We start from the raw sequence: 27,356 nt of genomic DNA, 5'->3' as shown, positions 1-27,356 counted from the left end.
TTCCCGGTGCCGGCGAGCCCCGAATCGGGTCAGTCGCTCTTTAAAGGCTGGAAGGCGGCACCATGTGATGCTCCGGCTCCGGCGGGGAGCGGGCAGCGCCTGCGGGAGCCGAGCGGTGCCGGGCACCGGGGACCGAGCGCAGCCCCGGCGGCCGCGGCCGGGCCGGTCCCCGGCGGCCGCAGCGTCCCCCCCGGCCGCCCCCAGCATGAGCCCCGCCTTGCCCTGCGGGGGGACAGCGCTGGCTCTCCGGGGGTGAGGGCACCCCAAAACAAGCCCTGGGTTTGCAGGACAAGGTGAGAGGGGTCGGGGCCGGGAGCGGGCGGGCGGCGGCTGCCGGGGCTCGGGGATCGGGCGGCTGCAGGAAGCAGCGCAGAGCAGGGAGGGGATCCAGCGAGGGGACAGCGGGGGTCCCGCTGCAGCTCCGTCGGCCCCGAAGGGCTCCGACAGAGGGCCCTGGGGCGGCCCGAGGGGCGGGGGGCTCCGCCGCTCTCCCAGGACTGGCCGGCGGCTCCCGCTCCCTCCGCAGAGCCGGGAGCGGTCGCGCTGCGGGACGGAGGTGGGTGCGGGATGAGTTCTGGGGGGAGGGGGGCGTGTGTGGGGGCCGGAGCCCCGGGGGACGGCACAGACGGGAGAGGGGTTTTTCCCACCCCCCGCACAGGCTCCATCCCGTTCGCAGCTCTGTCAGCGATGCCACTCTCTCACCGCCTCCCTGTGCGTTTGCAGGTGACCGAGGGATCCCACGGCAGCAGGGCGGACCGGAGCATCATGGCACACCCCATCTCAGCCTTCCAGGCTGCCTACATCTCCATCGAAGTGCTCATCGCTTTGGTGTCCGTGCCGGGCAATATCCTGGTCATCTGGGCCGTGAAGATGAACCAGGCACTGCGGGATGCCACCTTCTGCTTCATCGTCTCGCTGGCGGTGGCCGACGTGGCCGTGGGGGCTCTGGTCATCCCCCTGGCCATCATCATCAACATCGGACCCCAGACGGAGTTTTACACCTGCCTCATGGTGGCCTGTCCCGTCCTCATCCTCACCGAGAGCTCCATCCTGGCGCTCCTGGCCATCGCCGTGGATCGATACCTGCGGGTGAAGATCCCGGTCAGGTAGGAAAATGCATCAGAACCAGCTCTGCTGTGGAGGTTAAAAGGGAGTGAGGAAACCCGAAACTCTTGGAGAAGCACTGGGAGAAAGGACTTTCCTCCACGCTGCCGTCCCAGACACATCTGGCTGCAGCAGCAGCCGGGGCAGGCTGGGCTGGGGTGGGGGGAGGTCCTGGAGCCTCTAGCAGCTTATTTTGGGGGCTCAGGGGGTGCTTGGTGCGCAGGCAGAGATCACATTGTGGCAGCCGCCTGGCAGTGAGGGACAGTCCCTCACGGGATCCCCACGGCCAGGACAAAGTGTGTCCCCGCACAGGGGAGAGCCCCGGCCGGGTGCTCCAGGAGGAAAGAGAATGACAGGTTTGGCTTTCAGGCCAGGTTTTCACTTGCCATGGAGAGCCCAGGGGTGGCTTGCTGGGGGACACAGCTTTGGGGGTCTGAGGGACCAGAGGTGACAGCCTGGCACGTTTCATGGGGCAGCCTCACCCAGCAGAGACCCGTGCCATGGGATGCCGCACAAATAACTCCTTTCCCGGTTTTTCCCCTTCTGTATCTGTTGCCATTCGAAGCCCAGAGCAAGTACCTCGGGGCGTAAAGGAGTGGGACACTTTATATGAGCACTTTATTCGAACTCTGCCGCTCCAGGAAGAGATATTTAACCCTTTATACTCCGCTCCCTCCCCGCCGGGGCCGTGCTGGGATGGGGAAGCAGTTCTGGAGTGCCACGGTGGGGCTGGGGGCTGTGAACAGGGCTGGAGGGGGATGTGACACCCCGCCTCGGTGCCCGCGGGCACTGCCAGGCTCAGCCCCTCGCCCTGCGGGGACGCCTTTGCTGGGCTCGGCCGTGGGAGCATTGCTGTGAAACAGCCGAGCCCAGCTGAGCACTCGTGTCACCCCAGGGACCCCTTTGCAGTTCAGGCAGCTCGCTGGAGGGGTCCCCGACTCTTCATCAGCACAAGCCCCCCAAAAAAGCACCAGTCCATTTTTAACCCTTGTGTTGGTGCTGCCCAGACCCCAGCGGGTGTAGGAGCTTTCCTGGGGCAGGAATTGCCTTCCCATACAGGGAGATGGGGACAGGAGGCACCTGTGTTGGGATCACCTGACTGCTCTAGAATGCTCAGTGTTCCCAGATCCATGGGATCAGGCCAGAGATGTGTTCCTTTGGGATTTTCCCGCAGCCACCACCAGCAGACGCTGCTTGGAGAGGGAGTGTAAGACAGAGGAGGGGCGCAGGATAAACCCGCAGTTCCTGCCCACCCCGTCCCTGCCACACACGATTTCACAGACTGTTCCTGACTTCCTCCCTAGGTGTGATTTTCCCAATCCCTGTCTCCCAGCCCGCTGGTGTCACCAGAGTGATTCCCACCCTGTCGCTGCTCTTGGAGCTTTTTTGGGCTTCGCGCATCCCCTGCGCGCGGGGAAGGCTCCGGTGTGGGAGTTCTGCGGCTCCACAGAGCAGCACAGCCTGTCAGGCATTTTCCTAACAAACAAGTCCATTTTTAACTCCTTGGCTGCCTCTGAGCATCAGCTGGGCCTTTTGGGGGAGATTGCTGCCCTGATCCCAGGAGCTTTCCTGGGAGCATTTTCAATATTAGTATTATGCTGTGCAGTTTGGGTGGGTTTTTCTCATGCAATTTCCACCCTGAATTTTGTGATCCCGTTGTGTGCCCAAGCACTCAGCAGCAGATTTTCCTCTGTCTTTTCAGAGCCTACTTTAATATTGAAAGCTTTGTAACCTCATCAACTTAGTGGTTGCACTCAAGTATCTCAGAGGTCTTTCCCAACCTTAAAAATCCTACAACTCCATGAATTCCTGGCAGTTGGTACTTGTGGTGATTTTAGGGAATGTAGTGCCCTATATATAGCACACAGGACAGGAAACACCACTAAGGACTGTTCCCTGAATCTGAAATGCCTTGAGTTTCTCCCTACCTGTTGCAGGATGCTGAGGATGACAGTGACAGCATTTGTACAGTGCTGATGGCTCTTGTGGTGTCATTCCCGACTATGACACCGACCAGCAATGGCAAACTGAGAGCCTGGGCCACCTGGCAGGACTCGGGGGGCCCTGGGGGGATCCTGTGCCTGGGAGAGCTCTGGGAGAGCTCCGAGCATCCCTGGAGGGCCACAGGGAGTGACAGCAGCCAGACCTGAGCAGAGATTTGCAGGCAGGTGGGGAGGGATGTGGGGAATATCTGCCTCAGGCTCATCCCTAGGGCAGCCAGGACTCGGGCCAGGGACGTGTCCTCTGGCACAGGCGTGAACAGTGAGCTCCCTGCAGCCCTTCCTGTGCCAGCAGGATTCCTTACACAAGCCTGGCACGGGGTGGATCCTCACCAGTGTGACCCACACTAGGCTGAGGGGGTCTTGTGGGGATCCCCCACATTCCGGCCCTGCTCCCCACCCACAGGCAGCCCTGGTGCTGCCAAGGCTCAGGGAGAGCAAAATGCATTTCATAGAATCCCAGAATCCCAGAGTGGTTTGGGTGGGAAGGGACCTTGCTCTGCCCTGGGCAGGGGCACCTTCCACTGTCCCAGGGTGCTCCAAGCCCCGTCCAGCCTGGCCTTGGGCACTGCCAGGGATCCAGGGGCAGCCACAGCTGCTCTGGGCACCCTGTGCCTTCCTCACAGGGAATGGGGAACACGGTGCATGGCAGCCTGATTCCAGCCCCGGGCTCCCCATGGACACCCTGGCCCTTGGCCCGAGAGTTTGGGGAACAACCTGCAGGTCTGACCTCCCTTCCAGGAAACACATGGACCCACTGCTGGAGACCTGAGCCCTGGGGGGACACTGGGAGCTTGGTGGCCCCAGGGGTGGGTGTCTCCTGGAGGAAAGGGTGCCCTGAGACATTTGGGGTGTCTCTTCATGGCAGTGGGAGATGCCAAAGCAGCATCCAATGCCCCATCACTCCCGTGGCCACTTCCCATGGACACAGAAGCCCAGAGGGACGTGGGCCACTCCTGCAAGGTGGAGGCAGATTTTATCAGATGGAGAGGGGTCTTGTTTGACTTTGAGTTGGCACCTCCTGCTCTTCCTCCTCCATCTAGCACACACCCAGCATGGTCGAGGGGCTGGGATGTCCCACCCAACCCTCTCCCTCTGCTCCAGCCCCTGGGTATGATCCCTTCTGCCTGCTGGGGTCTGAGTGATGCTGCCTCCCCCCCCCCGAGGGGCTTTTCCTTGACTGTGGAGGGATGCAGGAGCATCTCTTGGGCTGAGCAGGCTGGAGCAAAGGGTCCCCCACTTCCCAGCCCCCACAGGAACAGCTGGAAACCACCTAAAATAGATCTTCTGGTGGAAAACACCCACTCCCCTCTCACATCCTTCCTCCCCACCCGGTAGCCAGGCAGGACCCCCGGCCTGTGAGCCCCCCCATCTGGGCACAGCGGGGTCCCCCAGCCCAGCCCAAACTTCCCTCTCACCGCCGTGCTTGGGGAAGATGAAACGAGTTCAAAGGGAGGGGAAGCAGCCGGCTGGGGGTGTCTGCCAGGAACCGGCCCCTCAGCATCCCGGTGGAGGCAGGATGCTGCAGGAGACAGGCCTGGAGGGATGTTTGGGGGGGGATGGTGTAGGAGGGATGTTTGGGGGGGGATGCAGCTCCTTCAGTGCCAGCCCCTGCTGCCTCAGGGGCCCTGTCTCTGCTCTGAGATGTGCACTGGGCCCTTTGGAAAGGGCCGTAGAAAAGGAGCTGCTGTCCTTGGGATGTGCCAAACCCCCCCTTGGCTGGGGATGCCGAATGCATGGATGCAGCCCAAGCCTATCTTGGAGTGTCCCTGGGGGTCCTCACCTTGTGACCTCACTTCAAACACTTTGAAACGTGCCAGGAAGGGAAAACCTGCAGGAATCTGCTGTTTGCAGGAGCCCTCGTACTGGGATCTCTCCGTCCACAGCCGGGACCTCCACCCTCTGTGTCAGGGCCTCAGCATTGGGGTATCCTCTCAGCCCTGCCCTTCTCACCCTACAGCATCCCAAGGAGCATCCCGCCAGGGAGAGCCGCATTTGGTGTTGCTGAAGATTTGGAATGCACACCTGTGAGGCTGCAGAGCCATGGAAGTTAGATCAGAATGGTTGGAACTCTCTAGGGAATGGGGGGCAGGAGGCTGAGTACAGCAGGGGGAGACCCCAGGGTGAGGCAGGGTTAGGGGTGGCTCTGTGGGCAGCGCTGGCTTTGTCCGGTGGTTCAGGAGTGCCCTGTCTGCAAGGTCAGGAGGTAAAAGAGCTCAGGGATGGCGGGAACATCCCTCAGTCCTGGACTGCAGTGCCCAGGAGGCAGGAAGTGAGGGGGATGTGCAGGTGACCTCTGAGCTCCTGGATGGACAGGGAGGGGAAAGGGGGAAGCTTCCCCCCTGGACTCTTGTTTTCCAGGCTCCTGCCTGAGCTCAGGCTCTTGCTGGGATTGCAGCGCTCTTTCCCCTTCTCTCCAGCCCTGCCAAGGGCCACAGGCATGGGGCCAGCTAGGGCTGGGTCATGGGAAGCCTGGGAGGTGTTGTTGCCCTCAGCCAGCTGGGTCATGGAGCAGGACACATGTCTGAGGTGGCTTTTCCCCATTCCAGGTGTCCCTGGGAAGCTGTGGCTGCCCCATCCCTGGAAGTGTCCAAGGCCAGGTTGGACAGGGCTTGGAGCAACCTGGGCTAGTGGACATGGGCATGTCCCTGCCCATGAGTGGAATGAGATGAGCTTTAAGGTCTCTTCTGACCTGAACCATTCCATGATTCTGTGATTCCTCCACCAAGAGTTCATGGAGGGTCTTGGCAGGAGAGCGATGCGCACCTGCTGCCATGGGATGGGCGAGGACGAGGACATTGGGATGGTTTGGCCCAAATTCCAGCTCCCAAAACACCTAAGGGCCCATGGGACATCTTTCCAGTGCTCCCAACACTTAGTGCCAGGAAACCCTCCTGTCCAGCCAGGCCAGTGAACAAACCGAACTGTGGCTCTTCCAAGGGCTGTTTTAAATTCAGAGGAATTTCAAAAGCATCCAGATGACTCAGAGCTCTCACCTGGGAGCTCATCTATCTTCTTTCGACCTCCATTAGTCAGTGAAAAGATGCCATCCATCCATACAGGCCCCGGCCCTGCGAAGGCACATTTCATTCCAAGGAGAGCACTCCCGTTTTCCCTAACCTGGAGGAATTTTGGGGACTGGCAGGTCTTTGCAGCCGCCTCTTTTGTTTCTTCCCTTGCTGCCCTCCTCCAGGTATATTTTTAGTGAGAGTGATCTGTGGAGACCTTCATTCCATGGAACAGGCAGTTCTGAACCAAGGATGGAGATTAAAAGGCAGGAATTACAGTCCAGGGAGGTTTCTGCAGACTTGAGGCTGTTTCCAAGCCGCAGTTTCCAGCACACTGCACCAGCTCAGCGTGTGGGTGCTACATCAGAGCCAGCATTTCCCACCGAGCTCTGCTCCAACCAGATCCGGCTGCACGGACGAGCTGTGCCAGTCCAGCACCAGGAGCTCAGTTCCAGTATCACCAAAATCCCAGAACCCTTGAGACGGGCAGGGATTTACCAGCAGGTTATGTTGGTGTGAGATCCTGGTAAAGACCTGAAAATGCCCAGGTGAGCCGGTTTTCAGCCCTACTCTCTGCTCCACAGAATAATTTTCAGCCAGGAACAGGCTAAGTCAGGGATCAAAGCCATGAGGGCTCTTCCCTCGGCGAGGGGGTGCCTGGATTAGGCTGGCTGGGAGCTCACACAGCTGCTGCAGCGGCGCCACGAGACCTTCGCCGGCAGATGCAAAATCAGGTCACTCCCAAAAGCTCCAGACGCTGCCATGTGGCTGCAGGGAGGTGAGTGGGGCTGTCAGCAGCATTCCCAGCTCCTGGAATGGCAGGGAAAACGCTGGGACTTGGGGATGTCCCCTCGGGATGCAGTGAGGGGCTGAGTGTGGAGGGAGGGTGGAGGGAAGGGGAGGAGAGCCCTGAATCCTGTGCGGGGATGCTCCAGACTTGCTGATATTTGGAGTTATTCCCAAATTCTCTGAATTAAAGGGGCAAGAGGAGCTGAATGGCCTCAAGACACCCTTTAGGGGCTTCCTGAGCAGCAGGACCCTGTCCCCTCCTGGTCCTGGTGTATCCCAGTAGGGCAAGGCGTGGTCCCCGTGCCGGGTAATCTCACTGACCCCAAAAGCAGTGTCACATCTGTCCCTCAGCAGAGCTCACGTCTGCCAGGGCTGTGCTGCAGGGCCAGGAATGAAAACCTGCTCCTTCCTGCTGCTGCACCCCAAACCCCTGCTCTGGGAACCTTTTCATTTGGCTTTTTACCCATTTCTACTGATTTTCAGAGTAAGGCCTAGACCCTTGGCAGTGTCTCACCAGTAAATCTGAGCACATGCTCCCAGCAAGGGCACATCTGCAGGCAGGGAAACTGAGGCACAGAGCTGCCATGACTGGCTCAGGGTGACCCCACGGGTGAGGGATGGAGGCTGGGGACAGGGAAGGGGTGGAAGCTGAGATTGCCAGGACAGCATGGCCTCTCTGCTCCTGCACTGGAGCCCTGCCTCGAGTGTGCCCAGGGCTCTGGAGCCAGGCTCCTCCAGGATCCAGTTCTGCCCCTGGTGATCCCTGCAGGAGTAATTCCATGCAATTAAATTTCTCTTTCACAGCCCAGGGTGCATCACAGCGTGGGTTTGCAGCCATTTGTGGTGTTAAAATAGACTGAATGTGTCTTAAAAGGGCCAGGTTGGCTCGTCTGTAGGACAGGACAAGGAGCAGTGGGTTCAAACTGAAAAAAAGGAAATTTAAGTTCGATACTGGGACAGAATTCTTCCCTGTGAGGGTGGGCAGGCCCTGGCACAGGGTGCCCAGAGCAGCTGTGGCTGCCCCTGGATCCCTGGCAGTGTCCAAGGCCAGGCTGGACAGGGCTTGGAGCACCCTGGGACAGTGGAAGGTGTCCCTGCCATGGCAGGGGTGGGACTGGATGGGCTTTGAGGTCCCTTCCCACCCAAACCATCCTGGGATTTCGGGATTCTGTGGCTCGCCATGAACTCATCCTGCAGGAAGCAGACACCAGACCAGGTGGGGATGTAACCATCCACCTGGACGGAACCCAGCAAGGCTCTGCCACCTCCATGGCCGTGGTTCAGGTGTGGTACCATCAGCCCAAGAGGATCTACTCTGCCAAGCAGGTGGGACACAGCCAGCCTGTGTTCCCTCATCCCGTGGCAGCATAGAGGGCCCACGAAGCCCCCGCTGAGCAGAAAGCGAGGAGCACCCACAGCCGTGGCTGCCCAGGCACGGTGGGACAGACAGCAGGGCCCTCACCGGGGCTGAGAGCTGCTCCTGTGTCCAGGGCACAGACCGAGGGCTGAGCTGCAGGGCCCCAGAGCCGCATGGGAGCACCCAGACAGACTGTCACACTTCCAGGACGTGGTTTTCCCTTTCCTGGAGTGACCAGGCTGTGTCCTAGGGCACTGGGTTGGTGGAGGTGACAGTGATGTCCCTCTGGGCTGGGTGTCCAAGGGCCCTGTGCAGCTGCTGGCACAGAGACGAGGAAAACAGCCCAGGAAAGAGGCTCTGACAAAGCAAAAGCTGCTGATTCAGCTATCCCGGCCCCTGCCAGCCCAGCCTGGCCCTGCGGGCTGGGTGTTGGGGTGAGTCAGGCCCAGGTCACCACGGTCTGTGCTGAGCTGGCTCAGGGCATGCAGGAGCCCTTTGATGGGGTCCCGGGTCTTCCCCCACCCCCAAGAGGTGGGAATGTGACTCTGTCCTGGGGAGGTGCCTTTAGCGAGACAGTCCCACCTCTGGTCCCACCTGCACTCCACATCAGCCAGAGCAGGTGACAGAGCAGGAGTGACTCACAGGGGGTGCAGAGGGGCTCAGACACTGCTCTGGGGTCTGGGCTGGGGTGCAGAGGGGCTCAGACACTGCTCTGGGGTCCGGGCTGGGGTGCAGAGGGGCTCAAACACTGCTCTGGGGTCTGGGCCGGGGTGCAGAGGGGCTCAGACACTGCTCTGGGGTCTGGGCCGGGGTGCAGAGGGGCTCAGACACTGCTCTGGGGTCTGGGCCGGGGTGCAGAGGGGCTCAGACACTGCTCTGGGGTCTGGGCTGGGGTGCAGAAGGGCTCAAAAGCTTCTCTTGACATGGAGCCCTTTCCAGTGAGTGGCTCTGGGGTCTGGGCTGGTCTCTGTGTCACTGCCCAGCCCTTGGCACAGGCATGTGGCCTCTTGTTGATGCGTGCCATGTGGCCACCAACAGCCAAACCACCCTCAGCTCCTCTTACTCTCCCAGATCAATCACAGAAGGGTTTTTTAGTCCATTTAGTCCACAGTGGTGTCAGAATAAGCTTAACTGTGTCTTAAAAGGACCAGATTGGCTCTGTTGACCAGGAAGGGGATTTTGGCCATGAGATTGGGGGGGAGACAGCTGGGACAAAGCCCACCAGCCTCCACTTCCAAAGTCAGACCTGGAGGGACCCCTGTGAGGCCAGACCAAATGAAGTCTGCCTGGGACACCTCGAAGCAGCTTGTACCAAGCAGAAGGGACTGTTGGGCCTGGGGATCTGCTCTGTGGGGACCTGGCTGGCTGGCCTGGGACATGCAGGTCCGTTGGTCTCCAAGGCAGAACAGGCAGGGCTGGACAAAGGGTCAGGGATGGGGACAATGGAGCTCCTGCATCCAAATGACTGCACTTGAAATCAGCCTGACAGCGGGGAATGGCTCATCCAAGGGGCCACAGAGGTGCATTGGCAGGTCTGTGTCCTGGGGTGGAGGCAGGGGGGAGAGAAAGGTCATGGCACCACAAGGAAGGATGGAAAAAAAGAGGAAAATGTGTGAGAGGTGCCACGGTGAAAGAACCTGGGAGATGAGTTTCATTGTGACACACAGCGGAGTCATTTCAGACTGGAGAGGAACTGATGGGCTGGAAGAAAACCTTTGTCTGGAAGGACAGGGAAAAGCCCTGAAGGATCTTGCCCACAGGGGTGTGAGGGAAGCCCAGACACAGCTCGGGAGGGTTGTGGTCTCTGCAGACAGCAGGACATGGAGCTTGGAGGGGACCACAGGAGTGAGAGACTCCTGGGAGGGATGGGGACAGCTCAAGAGGCTCATCCCCTTGGGGACAACAGCACCGTCTCAGCCTGGGGAAATGACAGCCAGCACAGCTGAGCTAATAGGAACAGCATTGGATTGTCCTGGAGACAAATGAATGACTTTTCACAGGGATCCTGCCAAAGCAGCAGGATGGACACAGGAGCGGCAGAGCCCAGCGCTGGGGCTGCCTGTAGGTTGGGAGGAGCATCCCGAGGAGCTGGTCCTTCTGGGACACATCTCACCCAAGGTGACCTGACCTTTCAAGGCCATGGAATGGGAAAGGTGCTGTCCCAGAGGCTGCCTGGGCTCCTGGCAGGGAGCTCCTGCTCTGGCAGCGCAGCCGCCCAGCTGCTCTTGCACAGGGTGCCCAGTGGCAAGAAAGAACAATCGATGCTCTCTAAGGCGGCCACAAAAGCCCCGGAGCCTGCGGGTGTCCTGCAGAATAGCAATGAGCTGAGCACCCGGGCCACCCCCAGGGCACCTCTGGCCCTGCAGAGACGCCCTTCCCAAGGGCGGCTGGACGGGCAGGGCAGGGGGAAGGGAAGACATCACTGGTGATGCCAGCAGTGAGAGGGGATGAAATAACCCTGGAAGGCTGAGATGGTCTCTTACAGAGTCCTGCGGGCTGAGGGCTGGTGAGCTGTGGGGGCAAATAGGGGAGGAAGGGCCGTGTTCGGTGATGTAGGGAAGAGCAGAGCAGGATCAGCCGCTGGAAAGATTTGGGGCATCTGGGTTTACCCCTCTGTGCACTGTGGACATTGCTGCCGTGGCTGTTTATCCACCTTCTCCAGGCCATTTCTCTCCCTGCAACCAGAGACGGGGATGATTTTTTGGGCCTCCTTCAAACAAGCAGAGTGCCAGCTCCTGGCACCAGGGATGTTTTCTCATTGAGCTTGGTCCATCTTGGCAGATCACAGCTCCCCTCTGCGACTCAGTCTCCCCATCTGTTCACACAGGGAGTGATGCTCTCTCTGTGACAGCAGCGAGGGGCTGATGCTGAGAAATGCTGTCTCAGACACCGCCAGAATTAGCACAGTCCTACGGATTAAATTATTCCTTTCTTTTCTGCTCTGGTAACAACGCTCAGTGCCTTTACCCGTGAACACACAAACCAAACACTCATTTCTCTCGGTGCGAGGGCTCCGTTCTCCACTAAGTGGTCCCAGCTGGGAGAGCCAAGGGCTCAGCTCGGTCCAGATGGACCCGGCAAAGCCTGAGCAGAGCCAGGGCAGCCCTGCATGGGTGCAGCTCAGGTGGGTCTGTTTTCAGGGAGCTCGTTCCCCACATTCAGCACTGCTGGGACACAGGCTCCTTATGTGCTCAGGGAGGTTTGTTTGCTCCAAGGGAGCTCAAAGTGGCCCAGTAGTAGAAGACCTGGAATCCCAGAATCCAGGAGATGCTGCAGTCAAAGTTTCTTGGGTTGAGGATGGAGCAGTCACTGAGGCCCCTTTTCTCCAGGGGATCATGGAATCCTGGAATGGTTTGGGTTGGAAGGGACCTTAAAGATCATCTCATTCCACCCCATGTGAGCCACACATGACTGAGGGGGTCTTGTGGGCATCCCCCACATTCCAGCCCTGCTCCCCACCCACAGGCGGCCCTGGCTGTGCCGAGGCTCAGGGAGAGGGAAATGCATTTCATAGAATCCCAGAATCCCAGAGTGGTTTGGGTGGGAAGGGACCTCAAAGCTCATCCTGTTCCATCCCCTGCCATGGCAGGGACACCTTCCACCAGCCCAGGTTGCTCCAAGCCCCATCCAACCTGGCCTTGGACACTTCCAGGGATCCAGGGGCAGCCCCAGCTTCTCTGGGCACCCTGTGCCAGGGCCTCCCCACCCTCACAGGGAGAATTTCTCCCCAATACCCCATCTAACCCTGCCCTCTGGCACTGGGAAGCCATTCCCCTTGTCCTGTCCTACCATCCCTTGTCCCAAGTTCCTCTCCAGCTCTCCTGGAGACCCTTTAGACCCTGAAAGGGGCTCTGAGCTCTCCCTGGAGCCTCCTCTTCTCCAGGTGAACACCTCCAGCTCTCCCAGCCTCCATGACCTCCATCCTGCCTGCTCTGTGTCCCTCATCTCCATGGCCTGAGCCAGCCAGGCTGCCTGGGCAGCCTCAGGCTGTGTCTGCCCATTGTTCCTTGCCCAGAGTTAAGACCAGAGTAATTAGGAACATGCACAGGCTGTAATTTAGGCCCAGCTGAGGCATTTCACTGCAATTCCTGGTCTTGGGTCTCCACCATCCTGATGGAAATACCGAGCTGCTTTCTCCCAGGGAACAAGGCCCCTCAGTTTTCTTCCAAGGGAATAAATAATCTTTTAATCTAAATGAGAAAACAGACTGCAAATAAACTCCAGGTTTGCTTTGCATTTGCACTTTTTATTTGCTTTCCTTGTGACAGATTCTCCGAGGTGAGGGAACATTTAATTGTGGTGTTAACTGGAGCCTTCACTTCCAATTTGGCATTTCATTTGACTGACTGAGATATGGATTCACAGTTCAGACTCATCCCACCATAAACAACTCAATGGCCTTACACACATGTGCTCTGATGGTTACTTCTTCCATCTTTCTGGTGTGTGGAGGGGGGAAGCACCCAGGTTTTGCTCAAGCTTTGTGGGGAGTTGCATTTGGACAGAAGTTGGAAGCCAACTGCAGCCCAAATTGTTACCTCCAAAATTAGTTTCACCAGTTGAAACTACATATAGCCAACTCATTAACAAAAAAACTTAAATGAATCCAGCTGCTTTTGCATTTGAAATTGATCTTTTAATCAGGGGAAATATGCATTGGACAGAAGGTGCCGGGCTGGTTGTTTTGGGTTACTGTGTCCTCTGAGGTTTAGAAACAGTAGATCTCATCAGCACTGCTAATTCTCCTCTCGGCATTGGGTGGAGAAAACAGCCTCCCTCGCTTTGGGAACCTCCAGCCAATTTTTCACTCTTGAATGTCCTGATCTTTGAACTGGGTTAAGTGTAAGAAGGGAAATGTTCCCTTTGCAGTGACAAATTGTGCTGTGAGGATCCTGATCTAATAAAAGTTGTAGCCTAAGAAACTGAGGAGTTTAGTTGTTGACTGCAAAATCAGGAGTCAGGTTAGCAAGAGAAGTGTAAAACCCAAGAAATTAAAAGGCAGCCAATGCCAATCTCTTGTTCCAGCTGTAATTTAGGATATCTCTTTTTTTCTGATGAGTCCTTCTGCATTGGAGAGATAAAGACCCACCTCAGCCCTGCTCTGAGGCTTGGTTGGTGCCTCTTAATGGAGATTCTATCTCCAGTTTCCTGCCTCCCATTTATCTGGGGAGCAGATCTCGCTGTCCTGTTGAATGCAGATATAAAAACAACAGCAGCTCTCAAGACCCCCCTCATTTCCCTTCTCCTTGGGGTCCCTGATCTGCTCCTACCTCTTTAATGGTTCTTGATGCTTTCCAGACTGCCCTGGCCGGAGGCCTCCCCTGGAGACCAAGCTGGCCTTTGCTGTAGCAGTGCGGCGGTGACCAGCAGGGAGGGGTGCTGGCACTGGGCACTTCCTCAGCTGGCACCTCCCTCCCAGCACAGCCGCTTTCCCCCCGCAGCCCAGCATTTTGTGGGATGGACTCTGAGTCACAGAGGCTCTGGGAGCCCAGTCACATCAGGTCTGTCTGTCCCATTTCCATTTCTCAGAGCCACATTTGTCACATTTGGCATTTTAAGTGGCTTTTACAGCTACTTTCTTCCTTCATTCTCCCCTCTTCCCCCTCCCTTCTAAATTTTGAGGGCTGACTGTCAGAGTCCTCATTTCAAAGAGGTTCTTTTGCATAAAGAGCCAAAATATGCAACACATAGAAAAATCAAGTGTGATACGAGCAGTAATTGAAAAACCACCGCTTTTATCCAGCCAAGCCCTGGATTTGCACTGAAGATTGGCAAAAGCTGCCTTTTATCCCTTCCCCTTTGTACCCAGGGAATACCTCGCCCTCACTTATCCAATCACACATATATGCTTCTGAGTTGGGTCTAGACAATCACCTCCTGGCTAATTGCCGTGGCAGGGAAGGGCTGGTGTGTGACACCCCTGGAGGTGGCCAAGTGCACAGGGTGATGGCCCAGTACAGCCAGGGAAGACGACCTGGCCAAGCAGGTTGATATCCTGCCACGGCAGTGTGTGAGAAACACCTCCAGCACTGCCACAGAATCATGGAATGGTTTGGGTGGGAAGGGGCCTGAAAGCTCACTCTGTTCCCTCCCCTGCCATGGGCAGGGACACCTTCCCTAGACCAGGTTGCTCCAAGCCCCGTCTGGCCTGGCCAGAGGGAGATGCACGTGGGGTTTGAGGGGCTCCTCCTGAAATTCTCTTCTGCTGGAGGTGGGGTTGCTCCCTCAGCACGGTGATGCGGTTGTGTGGGAGCCACCCTCAGACTCAGACCCCTCACCTCACACAGCAAACTCCTGGTTTTGACAACAAAACTGTTTAGACACTAAAAATGTCCAGGGGATATATTGTACAGGGGCAGCACTGGAGACAAGTCCATGGTGCTCATCGTGCTGTCCTGCAGCTTTCACAACCTCACCCCCATCTCTTGGGGACCAAGCTGTCCTTCTCCGTGTGTCCTAATTCCCAAAGTCCTGGGGCTATAAAAGAATCTCAGCTTCTGCTTCTTTTCTCTTTTAAAGCAGCATTTGTCATGCTTTGCTTTGCTCAAAATGTTGTTGCCTGAAAGCAGCAGCCAAAAGACGAGAGCATCACATTTTTTCAGAGAACATCACTGGTTTTGAGATTCTGCAGCTCGTTTGATGATTTAGCAGCCTTTGCCAATAGTGTTAAATCACTTCCCTCCTGCCTACCTCCAGTCCTGGAGGAAGAAGCCAAAGGTCCCAGAAAATCCAGGGGTCCTGGAGGGCCCTGACCACACATGATGGAGGTGGGAGGGAGCCCTGGAGCTGCCTGGGTGCAAAATTATGGCTCAGTGGGACTTGTGCCCCATTGACCAGGGCCACTGGGTGCACCCTCACACTGTCCCATGGCAGCAAGAGGGTCCAGAGCAGGGTCACTCACTCAGCACCCTTGGATGGACTCGGTGCTGCCCGTGGCATCAGGGGTCTCACAGCTCCCTTTGGGGCATGAAGGGTCTGTCTGGGGTTGAAGGGCAGTGCTCACTGATAGACACAAGTTAAATTGTCATTTCCCTCAGGCTTTAGATGGCCTGGCCATCCCCAGCTCCCTGCTTAACCTCCACACACACATTGGGGATGAGGGGCTGAGCACGGGGTGAGTGGTGCTTGCTGAGAACCTGCTTGTGCAGTGACAAAGTCCACATCAGGGTGCAGCAGTTTGCAAACAGGGTCAGTTTTCTGAGCAGAAGGGATTGATGCTGGCTGTGGGGTGAAGGATGCTGCTGGAGGATGTGAGGAAAATCCTCTCTGAGCAGAGTGGGTGACTCGCACTCCTTCACTTTCCTTGGACAGCAGCCGCATCTCCTGCGGACCAGGGCAGAGCCTGAGGGAAGGATCCTTCAGTGGGAGGTCTCTGTGCTTTCCATCCTCCCTCCCTGAGATTTCCAGCCCCCCCGTGCTCCCCCTTCCCCTGCAGCCCCTGGTCACCGGGGGAGCCCCGGGACACCCCGGGGGAGCTGTCGGGACCGGTCCGTGATGGAGCCGCCGTGGTCACTCAGCCCCCACCTCGCAGCTGAGGCCAGCTGGGCAAGTGATCCGAAAGAAGCTCTGCAGTTACTGGAAGGCTGTGGTTTGTTCCCAAAGGCTGTGATTCACTCCCAGGGCCGGGGCAGTCCAGCAGCGCAGGCACCTGGAGCGAGGCAGGGATCCAGCTCTGGCGTGGGGAGCTCAGCCAGCCTGGTGGGATGTTGTGGCTGCTCCCAGGGACCAAGGTGTGATAGGACAAGACTCCTTGGCTCTGCAGGAAAAGACTCGATCCTGTCATGGGAACCTGAAATATGGCAGGTTTAGCTCAGAGCCAGCTGGGCCTGTGGGGGTGTGCAGGATATGGGGGAGCAGGGAAACCTCCTGAGGTTCTGGGTGGTGCCCACACGGGAGGTGCCAAGCTCAAGGTGGGCTGATCTCTGGGGTGTGCTGTGCTTTGAGGTTTGGTCCCACTGGGACTGGTGGCATCAGGAGAGTGGCAGAGTTGGGGGGATGTGGCCGGGCTCTGGGTTGGTCCAGGCACTGCTGGAGCTGGGGGGTCACCTTTTCCCACACCTGTAACCACCATCTGGATGGACATCCCAGATGGACCCTCATTTTGGTACTGCCATTCTGGGCTGAAGATAACCTGGCATGGCCAGGCTGCCCCATGGAGGCATCATTCCCACTTCCAGCCATTTTAGCACATAAAGCTCTTTTCTACCTTATTTCCTTCTTGTGGGGATGTTTGTGTGCCTGGGGCTGCTTTTGGATGTGCCCACATCCCTCTGCAGTCCTCAGGAATTTCAGGGTGTCTCCAAGGTCCTGAGAGATGTGTCAGGGCAGGCTGAACCCACACCAAGGCTGAACCCACACCAGGGCAGGCTGAACCCACACCAAGGCTGAACCCACACCAAGGCAGCAGCATTTCCCCAGGCCCTGTTTGAAGCCCAGGACACCTGCAAATGCATCAGGTCCCTCCACAACCTTCTCTGACAAAGCCCAAAGCACAAACCCTCCTTTTTGTGTTATTCTCTTGTCATTTGCTGGAGCTGTGACCAGGTCCATCTTCTCCCCCCACAGAATGAAGCCCTCACCAAAGCCCTAGGGAGGCCATGTTTCAGTGTGTGGGGACCAGTCAATTTTGGCAGCAGGAATTTGTTCTCCTCAGCCTCATAATCACCCTTGCCCACATCCATTAGAGGATTAGTGGCTATTAGAGGAGATTGCAAACATCCAGAGGTCTTGCCAGATGCTTCTCCTGGCCAGAGTTGTTTGTGCTTTGCAGGCACTCGTTGCAGAGTGATTCCTACACAGAGTCACCATTTCGGGAGGGTAAAACCAAACCCTGGGCACAGATGGACCAGGGTGGATGGCAGTGGGATGCACACATCCACCCTCCCCCATACTTTCGGGGTCTCTCCTGCTGGCTTTGGGGGATGTTTGCATCAAGAAGCCTCCTGGTGTGGAACCATCTTCTCATGCTGCAGTGGAGAAGACCCAAAGGGTTTTGGGAGCAGAGATCCTCAAAGAAGAGGCTGCTCATGCCCAGGTCCTCTCTGGGGAGCCAGGAGTGGCTGCAGCTCTGGATCACCACGTGTGGGCAGAGCTGCCAGGTTAGAAAGGTGCCAGCTGCTCTCAGAGCTGGGCCAAGCTCTGAGAGCTTTTCTCCCCATATGGTGAGAAAATCCTTCCCTGTCTCTCAGTGGGGTGGTCCCAGCCCTGCTTGGATGGTCTGCAGGGCACAGTGACAGCCAAGAATGCTCCAGTGACAGCCGTGACCCCTGGAATCACAGCTCAGAGCACACAGGGACACTCCCAGGTGGGGGTGGGAGGACCCAGCAACCGTGGAGAACATCCCTCCCTGGACCCCTTCTCAGCTTTGGACCTCCTGTGCCCTCCTCTCCTCGTAGCACACGGCCCAGGGAGCACCAGGCACCCACGGCCCCCTGGGCTGAGCCAGTGCCAGCTCCGGACTGGGGCAGCTGTTGGTGATGGGAGCAGGGCAGCCCTGACCTGGGCTCAGTGGCTGCCAGAGAGGTTCCAGGGGGAGATTTGGGATGCAGCCCCACCCATGTGAGTGGTGGGTAAAAGGTGCCTGTTCCCATTGGTGCCTTTCCTGCCCTGGGAACCCTCCAAAAGTGGGACCTGTAGAAAAGCCACCATTGTCCTCACCCAACTGTCCCTCACCCCGAACAGACAGACGTGGCTGATGTACCAGGATGAGATTTTCCTCCTCAGCTCCTTTTAAATCAGGTCCTCAGGGCAGAGCCTGAGGCCAGGATTCTGTGTCATGACCATCCAGCCTGTCCCCACTCCCTCTTGTCCCAGGGATCTGCTGGAACTTCTCAGGTTTCTCCCACAGCTCAAATCTCTTGCAGATCGACCAGCCAGAGCTGCTGGGAGGGGACACACACAGGGTCCTCCAGGGCCCCTTGGAGCACTGGGAAGTGGCTCTGTGGTAGGATGCAGGTGTCAGGCTGGAAAGGCTGTGCTGATGGACACTGCTGGGCTACTTCAGTGCAGGACAGGGGCTCCAGCACCAACCAGCACCAATGTCCTGGCTGGATGTGGCTCTTCTGGCTCGCCTGAAAGACCAGACCAGTTTTTTATGCCTTTACTGGCCAGCTGGCTTTTGACAAGCAACCAGTCTGGGGTTTGGGGACTGGGACAATCCCCCATGCATCCCAAGGGGGTGCTGATAGGACCAGTCCCTCCATTCCAAGCATTTGTAGGAACAAGCTGTCATGTCCATCCAAACACCAGCTTTGACTGATGCTGGTTGACCTCTGTCCTTCCCAAGGCCACCACTCACGTGGTGACACACCTTCCAGTGGCCACAAACCCACATTTGCTCCCATTCTGTGATTCTGTGAAGAAGGAACCGACCTTTCACTTCCAGGATCAGAGGTGACAAAGGCTCGGTGATCAGGGTTCCTTCTGCAGCCCTTCCCACCTTGTGTGAGTACCCAGGGACCTCCTTGTCCCAGCCCTGAGCCGTAGCTGACCTCGCCCTCGCAGAACCCAGACACCACTTTGCATTTCTCAGGTTCTCATTTCTGAGCAGCTTTGAACACCAACAATCTGTGTTTTCCCACCCAGCAGCCTCCAGGACACTGAAAGATCTGAAGGGAAGATACAGCCAGGGGAAAGGAGCAGGAATCCAAACCCTCTGTGATCAAAGCACTTTTGTCTAGAGACTTTCAATTAGATCAGGACATGGTCTGGCTGCTTTTTCTTGCTGTGTTCATCGTGCAGATGAGCTTCATGTCAGCTTGGCCTCCTTTCCTCCTGCCACGTTGGCTCCAGCTTCTTTTCATTAGTAATGGTCTGTCTTCATTAGCGAATTAATTCCCCAGGAATTGCACTGCAATAAGCTCTCCAGAGCAAAGACCAGCAAAGCCACATCTTGGCACTGGCTGGACAACAGCAAGTGTTTTGTGGACAGAAAAACTAATCACAGAACTGCTAAAAACCTCCACATTTTATTCAAACCAGGCCTGGAGTCTTTGAAGCTTTTTCAAACAAAACAAGAGCTGTTTGGTGAGTGTTGGGTTTGGATTGACCTCTGGGCCAGGATCTTGGAAATGAGCCCTCATCTCTCTCGAGGAACAGACCCCAAGGCAAAGGTGAAATCCATGGAAGCAACGGATGCTCCGTTCTCCAGGTGCTTTCAGACATGCCCGAATATCTGAAATGGTCACAGGGGCTTTGCCCACCGGGGGCCTGACGCCTTCAGAGCAGGGCCTGGGCTGAGCTGGGCTCCCTGGGCTGCAGCAGAGAGGGTTGGGGAGGTCTGGACACATCAGGATGTGCAGAAGAAGTAGAATTTAGCCTGGGAATGAGGACCAAAGGGAAAGGAGGATGGGTAGTGTCTTCAGAGTGATGGCCAGGGGACCACTACAAAGGTCTGGAGTGACAGGACAAGGGGGAATGGCTTCCCAGTGCCAGAGGGCAGGGATAGATGGGGTATTGGGAAGAGATTCTCCCTGTGAGGGTGGTTGATGCCCTGGCACAGGGTGCCCAGAGCAGCTGTGGCTGCCTCTGGATCCCTGGAAGTGTCCAAGGCCAGGTTGGACGGGGCTTGGAGCAACCTGGGCTAGTGGAAGGTGTCCCTGTCCGTGGCAGGGGGTGGAAGGAGATGGGATTTAAGTCCCTTCCCACCCAAACCATTCTAGGATCCTATGATCTCCTTGAGAAAAGGGGCCTCAGTGTCTGCTCCATTTTCAGCCTCTCCTGCAGACAGCATCTTTCCCTGGAGAGTTGCTCCCTGTCAGCTCTGTGCAGCCCCTGGGGACAATTTGTCGGCCTCTGCCTCCACCCATCACCTCTTCCCTTCCCCTGGGGAGCAAACAGCTCTATCAATAATTGCCATTTTGCCTCTTGGCATTATCTTCCAAACCCTCAAAGGCAATTTTGTTCCACACCACAGCTCCTGCCCATCCCCTCTCATGATGAGGCTGGATGGTTTTTGGTCCTTTCTCTTGGACTTGGCACCCAGGAGGGCTTGGGTCGATGCCCGTCTCTGTGGGGAAGGGATGGTGCAAAAACCACCACTCAGGGAGGGCAGGGGGAGCATCCACCAATTATGGTCAGGCTCAAACCCCCACAGGCAGAGGAAACAAACCTGAAGTGGGTGAGGATGGGGGTGACGATTACCATGGATGTTTTAGTCACAGCTGTTAATAAAAATAATAGCAGTAATAAAATTGCAATGATGCTGGTAATTGCTCTGGTTCTGATGAGAATAATACGATTATTTATTAACTGTGAGCCATTATCAGCATTTTCTAGTGCTTCTGCCTCCCAGGCCACCCCAAACTCCAGCCCCATATTAATGCAAAATGAGACAAACGAGAGAAGATTTTCTTCTATGGCATAACCAAGGGTAACATTGGGAACAGCAAAGTCTGTCCCTGTCCCTCTGCTAACTGTCCTCCCACCGTGTGGCAGGGGGTGAGAATTAGGTGGGATCTTGTGTTTCCACCCTTTACAGAATCACAGAATCAATTAGGTTGGAAAAGCCCTCTGAGACCATCAATTCCAGCCTGTGCCCGATCCCCACCTTGTCACCCAGCCCAGAGCACTGAGTGCCATGTCCAGGCATTCTTTGGACACCTCCAAGGAAAATAAAGTGCAACAGGAATTGAAGTTGGACTTGCGGCCTTCAGAGCAGCTGAGCCCCATGAGAGCTCCGTGGTCAGACCCAGTGGATGGATGGACCTGGTGGGCTGGAGGGAGGAGGAGCTTGGAGCAATTTTATACCTTTTGTCATTGTCTGTGGGGGCTGATGGGGACAATGCACAGAGGCCCCCCAGAGCACATTTCCTGCAGCTGCCTCTGCCCTTGGCTTGTTGCTTGAAGGAGCAATGAGCTGCAAATGTTGCTGTTTTCTATGGGTCTTTTGGTTCTCCCACTTTTCCTGTGACCGTGTCGCACACAGGCTGGAGGATGATGCTTCTGCAGGTCCACCCTCAAACCTTGTGGGGAAAAGTGAAGGCAGGAGCAGGGAGAGCCAGGTCCTGCTCCCAAACAGTGTCAGGCCAGGCACTGCAGCAAGGGGTAAAGGTGGATATGGAGCATGGAGAGGGATGGGTGTGCAGTGAGGAGGGATGGACCCTGTGCCTGGGTGGTGCCTGCAAGCCCTGGGATTGTGTTTGGGGACCACGGTGACACCGGTGCTGCTCAGCATCTTTGTCTGCTGGGCAATGGCTCCCACACAGCTCTACAGGTCAGGGAGCACCTGGGGTGGGAGCATGTCCAGCAAAGTCAGTAGAAGACCCTGGAAGCCCCCAGGAGTAGAGACACGGGACACAGCGTGCAGGGGTTGCAAAGAGGGAAGGAGCTGGGGGATGGTGCTGCTGCTGTTTCTGGTGTCACCCCCAAGCTGCTCGAGCCTGGGGAGGTGGCAGTGGGGTGCCACAGCTGGAGGGCACATCAGCCCTCCCCAAGGACCTGATGTCAGACATGGGGTGCAGGGGTCAGCACACGGCCCCACGGGAGCTGCTGGCATCCCTCTGCCACCCGCTGCTCCCATGGACCCTCCTGGCCATTCCCTTCACTTGACCCCTGGTGCCGGTTCTCTCCCACCACCCCTTGCCCTCCCCGTGCCCCAGCTCTCCCTGCCCTGAGCCTTTCTCAGGGTCTCCTGCCCTCTCTCCTCCCCATGAGGAATAAATCACTCTCCAAATCCAGCCTTAGCTCTCAGCGGAAACAGCTGCCCACGTTGTCACCTCCTTCCCACGGGACCTGGCTGCCACCGGGAGGTTGTGAAGCTTTTCCCAGAGCACAGGAGCTTTGTGCAGGAAAGCAGTCAGGGACCAGTGGCTCTGGACCCTCCGGACTCAGACTGATGTCCCCTCCTCCAGCCTGTACCCATCCGAGCTCTGACCTTGATGCCTTGCCCATGAGGGGTCTTGAGAAGGGAGAGTGGGTTTGGGTCCTCAGCTCTATAAAAAAGGCCCAAAATGTTCCATTTTCATCACACGTGAAGGCTGCAGACCTGCAGCAGGGAGCTCTGAGCAGCAGGATTGAGAATCCAGGTTTGCCAGCCACCTCCCCACGGCCCCCATGGCTGGGTTAACAACACCAGCAGCACTGAGAGACCCAGCAAACAGCCAGGAAAACGTTCTTTGTTTAATTGCCTTCAGTGGAAACCAATAACTCTTGGGCTAAGAATCATCTTGGCCTCCAAGGAAAAGCTTTCTGGAGGGCCAGGGGGAAAAATCAATCCAGCAGACTGCACTTCCCGCTTGGAGAACTCTGGAGAGATGAGCCCAGCCCCAGTGGCTCCCCAGGGACATCAGGGAGGGAGCAGAGCCTGGCCAGAACACAGCTCTCCTCCTCCCCCTGCCCCTGCCCCTGGCATCAGCCCATCAAGAAAGAGGGTTTTGTCAATCTGAGCGCATTAGGAGATGAAACAGGCTGTGCCCAGGAGCTTCCCCAGGGGTCCATTAGCACCCGCAGATCCTTCCACCATCCCAGCACAGCAGCCCAGGGGATGCTTTTCCTGGCCATTTCCTCACACACAGGGCAATTGTCTGGGGCAGCGGGCTGGCAGGGTTGGTGCGTGGCAGGAGGAGAGGGAGTGCTGCTCTGGGTGCAGGTGCTTGGGTGGGAGCTGGGCCCCAGAGCACATGAACCCCCTCCACGACATGAGGGTTGGGCACTCAAGCACATTCCGGGTGCTAATGCATTCCCTGGCTTGGCATCATCCCCCAGAGCCCACGGATCGTGTCTGGGGTCTCTGCCACCCCAGGACACAGGCAGGGAAACCAGACTGTAAACACAGTTATCAGAACAGGCTGTTAGCCACTTCCAGAGGAGGGAGGGAGGGAGGGAGGAGCATCCTCTTATCTCAGCACAGGCACTGCCACCCCAGCACTGCCACTCCACCTGGGGCTACACAACCCCCAGGCAGAGCATCCCACCCATGTCTGACTCCTTCCTGTGGCTGTTGTCTCTCCCACAGGTATAAGAGTGTCGTGACACCACGGCGGGCAGCCGTGGCCATCGCCTGCTGTTGGATAGTCTCTTTTCTGGTGGGACTCACCCCCATGTTTGGCTGGAACAACCTCAACAAGATGCGGAGGACTCAGGAGCTGAACGGCAGCCACACGGAGTTTGTCATCACGTGCCAGTTTGAGACAGTCATCAGCATGGAGTACATGGTCTACTTCAACTTCTTCGTCTGGGTCCTGCCTCCCCTGCTGCTGATGCTGCTCATCTACCTGGAGGTCTTCAACCTCATCCGCAAGCAGCTCAACAAGAAGGTGTCCTCCAGCTCCAACGACCCCCAGAAGTACTACGGGAAGGAGCTGAAGATCGCCAAGTCCTTGGCGCTGGTCCTCTTTCTGTTCGCGCTCAGCTGGCTGCCTCTGCACGTCCTCAACTGCATCACCCTGTTCTGCCCGTCCTGCCAGACCCCCCACATCCTCACCTACATCGCCATCTTCCTCACCCACGGCAACTCGGCCATGAACCCCATCGTCTACGCCTTCCGCATCAAGAAGTTCCGGACAGCCTTCCTGCAGATCTGGAACCAGTACTTCTGCTGCAAAACCAACAAAAACGCCACCAGCACCACCACGGCTGAGATGGGGAACTAGGAACTGGGAGAGGGCAGAGAGGGGCACCTGTGCCCACCTGGTCCCCAGCCGGACGCTGTTCCTGCTGCCCCAGGAAGGGGTAGCTAGGACCCGAGGGCTTCTGGGCTCAGCAGCCCCTGCAGTCCCCACAGCCACCCCAGGGGTTATTTATTCACAAGCATTGTACTGTTTGGATATTGTAGCCTGCACTGTTCCTTTCTGGTTTAGGTTTATTTCTCCCGTTTGTTTTTGTTTTTCATTTTTTTAAGGGTTGCCAAGTATTTAAGGAGAAATTGTACAGACAAACAAGCAGTTTATCTTCATGCAAATAAAGTCCAGTGATCCAAACCAGCCAGGAGGTGCCATTGATGGAGACCTTTGGCTCCACGGTGTTGGTGGTGCTGGGGGCACCTCACGCTCTGGCCCCATGTCCATGGAGCCACAGGGGTACCTGGGCACTGGGACAAAGGGATGCCCCGTGGGAGTGAAGATGCTGAGAACCAGGAGGGTCCAGGGCAGTGAGATTTCTGCAGAAATTAAGTTTGAAAGCCCTTTCTTTCCTCTCTGTAACCAGAGAGAGCTGAGCTGGGCTGAGAAATGGGAAGATACAGGAAAAGGCTTCCCATGGCATTGGCAGCACCCACAGGGTGGTGAACCCACCACCCCACAGAGCAGAGGGTCAGTCCCCAGCTCTCAGCACCACCAGAGAGGTGGGCAGAGGTGGGTATTGGTAGGGAGGGTGGGTGCTGGTAGATAGAGGTGGACAGAGGTGGGTAGAGGTGGGTAGAGGTGCAACCCTTAATCACAACCCCAGAGAACTCTGCAGAAACACCCTTTGCTATCCTGATGGCTCCCCATGGGTCCCAGCAGCACCCACCACCCCTGTGAGCTGCACCCAGAGTGTGCCTTCTCCGCTTGTCTTCTCTCTCCCTTTACTCTGGTTTTGAGTCATTTTCCCTCTTTTCTCCTGGCTGTATTCTGTGAAGAGCAAATCTCTCCCAGGCTGTTCATCTCCCACCCTCCGTGCAGCCAAACTCTTTTGACCCAAACATTGTGGGTTAATGCAGCCACCTCCACAGCCCAGGGCCAGAGGGGTACCCATGCATCTCTGGGGGCAGTGGGGGACAGCTACAGGCCACCATATGGGTCCTTTGCCACCCCTGAAGTTCAGCTGGGGGTAGATTTGAGGAGGGGGCGGCTGGAGATGGAGCATCCCTCATCCAGCTCTGGTCCCTGTGGATGCTGGAAGTGCCAGTCCCTGCTCTGCAGCAAGATCTCCTCCAGGGCTGAAGCAGTGGTGGGAAGGGTTAATCTGAGTTGATTGGGATTTTTTCTTCTCAGCATCCCTTTTTCACCAGGCTCCCATTGGAAACACAGGTCCTGTGACCCTGCCCCTGCCCCAGCAGGGCCGTGCCCCTCAGAGGGGACGTCAACAATGGGCAAAGTGACTGCAGCAAGTTCCCACAGAGACTGGGGGTGCAGAGAGGAAAAGGACCTTGGATGGGTGAGATTTATGGGTGATTTTTAGCAATGTTGGGAGTGTGTAGCACAGGCACTGGGGTGGCTGGGTGTCCCTTCTCCCACCGCTGCATCCAGCTCTGTTTAGCTCAGGCTGATGAGGAGGGCAGCAAGGAAGAGAGGAGATGAAAGGCTCAGCCTCCCACATTTTGCAGCAGCCTTGATGTATTTCCAGGCTCCTGGCCCAGACCACACTGGGAAATACGGGAGCAGAGCAGAAAAACAATGGCAAGGAGAGGAGAAAATCCTTCTTTTAGTCCTCATCAGAGTGGAGGGGTCCCGAACACCCTCCCAACCTTCCCCTGGTGTGGATGGTGCTGTGCTGGTGCTGAGCCCCTGGGAACAGCAATTCCCCATGGACTTCAGCCCACACCCCCCTCCCAGGCATCACTGGGTGCCCTGGGGCCAGCACTGAACCTCTCACATGAGGGTGAGGCTTTGGCTCATCCCAGATCTGCCCGATGGCTCCTCTGCCCAGTGCAGTGATTCCCATGCCCCCACCTGGCCATGTCCTGTGCCAGCTCTGGCCAGGGCCGGCATCTCCTGGAAAGGGCAGAGGGAAGTGCCTCAGGTCTCCTGGAGCACCAGCATCAGTGGTGTCTGAGGATGCTGCAACCCCAGGTGAGTACAGAGAGGATGCCCGAGGCCAAGGCCGTGGTCCCTTGGCACAGCAGCACCCTGCCCTCAGGTTAGTGCTGCTCTTTGCCCGGCTCTGACTCCCACTTGCATCTTATTTCTGCTGCTTTCCTGGAACTGACGCTTTGGTCTGATCCTTGCTAAGGTGCCCAGGAACCTGGTGACTGGGATGCTCATAAATTAAAAGCATGGGGAATGGTTGCTCCATTAAAAATAACATTCAGTGGATTTTTCCACTCTGTGCTCTCCAGACCTTTCCCGGGGAGTCCTCACTAAAAGTGAGGTCGCCCACCTCAATCCCCTGTGGGGTTACAAACAGTCTGTGCCCTGCAGGACTGAGATAAGGGCCTGGAAAGGGCACAGTGTGCAGCATGACAGACTCCTGGAGATCAGCTCACAGCCTGCTTCCAGACCCTGGCCCTGAAAGAATCCCACTGGCCAAAGCCACATGCCCGGAACACCAAGGGGGGCAGGACACCCACAGCAGTGTCCAGGGCCAGGTGTGAGCATGCCAGGGAAAACAAGCTCGCCACGTGCCCGCTGGGACTGCAACCTCCAGCCTGTGGCATCACCACCACCCCCAACTACCTCAAGAATCCATCCCGACCAGCAGTGGGATAAAATTAATACGACAATGCCCTCTGATGGTGGAAACAACCCTGGTGGGGACGGTGCTGTGCCACTGCTGAGCCCCTGGGCTTCAGCTTGGGCTGAAGGTGCCTGGGGACAGATGGGGACAAAGCAGAGGGGCTGCAGGAGAGATGGTGCAGAGAGGGGTCTGCTTAATCACCGCCACTGCCCGGCTTTGCTCTCCGTGGCACCAAGGGTGGGATGGGCTCCAATCTGCAGATGCCAGGCTGGATTTGCATCTACACTGGCAGTGCCAGGGCCAGCCAGGACATGGGCAGGATGTGGGTCTGGCCCCATGACGGAGCTGGCACGCAGCTGGGAGAGCTCCTGCCCTTGTGCCTGCAGACCGGGGGGGGAGGCGGTGCTGGTGGAGAGGTCACCCTGTGCCGCCGAGCCCGGGTATCCAGGAGCTCCATGGGTCCCTCTGGGCTCTGGTAGCACCCAGTGTCTGCTCAGGTGATGATTCATCCTGCACATGAGCCACCAGCTCACAGGGACAAATCCCCTCCTCTAGACAGCGCATCAACATGTCCTGCAGCCACCGTGGGGAGGTGACAGCTCCTGGCTGGATCTCTGCCTCACCGGTGTGGATAAAAAACTGTGCTTCAGTAAAGAAGCATTAAGATGCCACAGCATTGATGTGGCATTTCTTTTTCCCCAGCCAGAATAATTCCCCTGCTCCAGAAGGAAATCTTTCCGCATTCTCCTTCTCCTTGTTGGGCTCCTTCTGGTTCAATAATCTCTA

The 27,356-nt window shown here is 57.1% G+C and overlaps 1 protein-coding gene across 1 annotated transcript; it reads left to right on the top strand.

The window, feature by feature from the left end:
• Nucleotides 1–221: 221 nt before the first annotated feature.
• Nucleotides 222–24,161, top strand: ADORA1 (adenosine A1 receptor). Its single transcript, XM_068995751.1, has 3 exons — nt 222–293; nt 724–1,106; nt 23,212–24,161. Exons 2-3 carry the CDS (start codon nt 766–768, stop codon nt 23,846–23,848), a joined length of 978 nt encoding a protein of 325 aa, XP_068851852.1. The 5' UTR covers nt 222–293; nt 724–765; the 3' UTR covers nt 23,849–24,161.
• Nucleotides 24,162–27,356: the final 3,195 nt, after the last annotated feature.

Source organism: Aphelocoma coerulescens, chromosome 26 (assembly GCF_041296385.1).
Source record: "Aphelocoma coerulescens isolate FSJ_1873_10779 chromosome 26, UR_Acoe_1.0, whole genome shotgun sequence".
NCBI lineage: Eukaryota > Metazoa > Chordata > Aves > Passeriformes > Corvidae > Aphelocoma > Aphelocoma coerulescens.
The sequence above is the reverse complement of the archived record's forward strand: the minus strand, read 5'-3'. Positions and strand labels throughout refer to the sequence as shown.

Coding starts and splice junctions, on each gene's coding strand:
- ADORA1 (XM_068995751.1), top strand. CDS start 766: ATGGCACACCCCATCTCAGCCTTCCAGGCTGCCTACATCTCCATCGAA. Junction 1,107..23,211: donor CGGGTGAAGATCCCGGTCAG/GTAGGAAAATGC, acceptor TCTCTCCCACAG/GTATAAGAGTGTCGTGACAC.